This window comes from Cystoisospora suis (genome assembly GCF_002600585.1).
Source record: "Cystoisospora suis strain Wien I chromosome Unknown contig_11440, whole genome shotgun sequence".
NCBI classification, from domain to species: Eukaryota; Apicomplexa; class Conoidasida; order Eucoccidiorida; family Sarcocystidae; genus Cystoisospora; species Cystoisospora suis.
Genome location: NW_027164206.1, coordinates 1 through 380, shown reverse-complemented (window position 1 = coordinate 380; position 380 = coordinate 1). Strand labels below are relative to the sequence as shown.

The 380-nt window shown below is 48.4% G+C and overlaps 1 protein-coding gene across 1 annotated transcript; it reads right to left on the bottom strand.

Annotated features, from left to right (window-relative positions):
* Window positions 1-3: 3 nt before the first annotated feature.
* On the bottom strand, window positions 4-380 carry CSUI_011407 (uncharacterized protein; the record flags this gene model as incomplete). The annotated part of the gene is made up of 1 exon (XM_068071506.1): window positions 4-380. A coding segment is annotated over one exon (377 nt), but the record flags the coding sequence as incomplete, so codon positions are not given.

Genomic DNA, 380 nt, shown 5'->3' with positions numbered 1-380 from the left:
CCATGAAAGCCATGAGGAAGAAGAAGAAGAGAGCGCTCCAGGAGCTGACGAAGAATCTCCTTCTCCCCCGCGTGAAGCATCATTCGAAGAAGAAGAAGAACTATTCCATGAAAGCCATGAGGAAGAAGAAGGAGAAGAGGATGGAGGTGCATTTTGGGGTGCTTCCGTTTCTTCAGAAGGCAAGGAGATAGTAGACGAAGGTGTGGAAGGATCTATAGGAAAGGCATCAATGAAAGAACGAAAACGCGCAACTTTCTCTCGCTCTTCAGGTGTAAAGAGATCTTGAGGAAGAACGTCTAACCTCGGAGGAGGATCACGAAGTCTCGGACGTGGAGGTCGTGTGACATTTCTTCTTCTTCTTCCTCCTCTTCCTCCTCCTC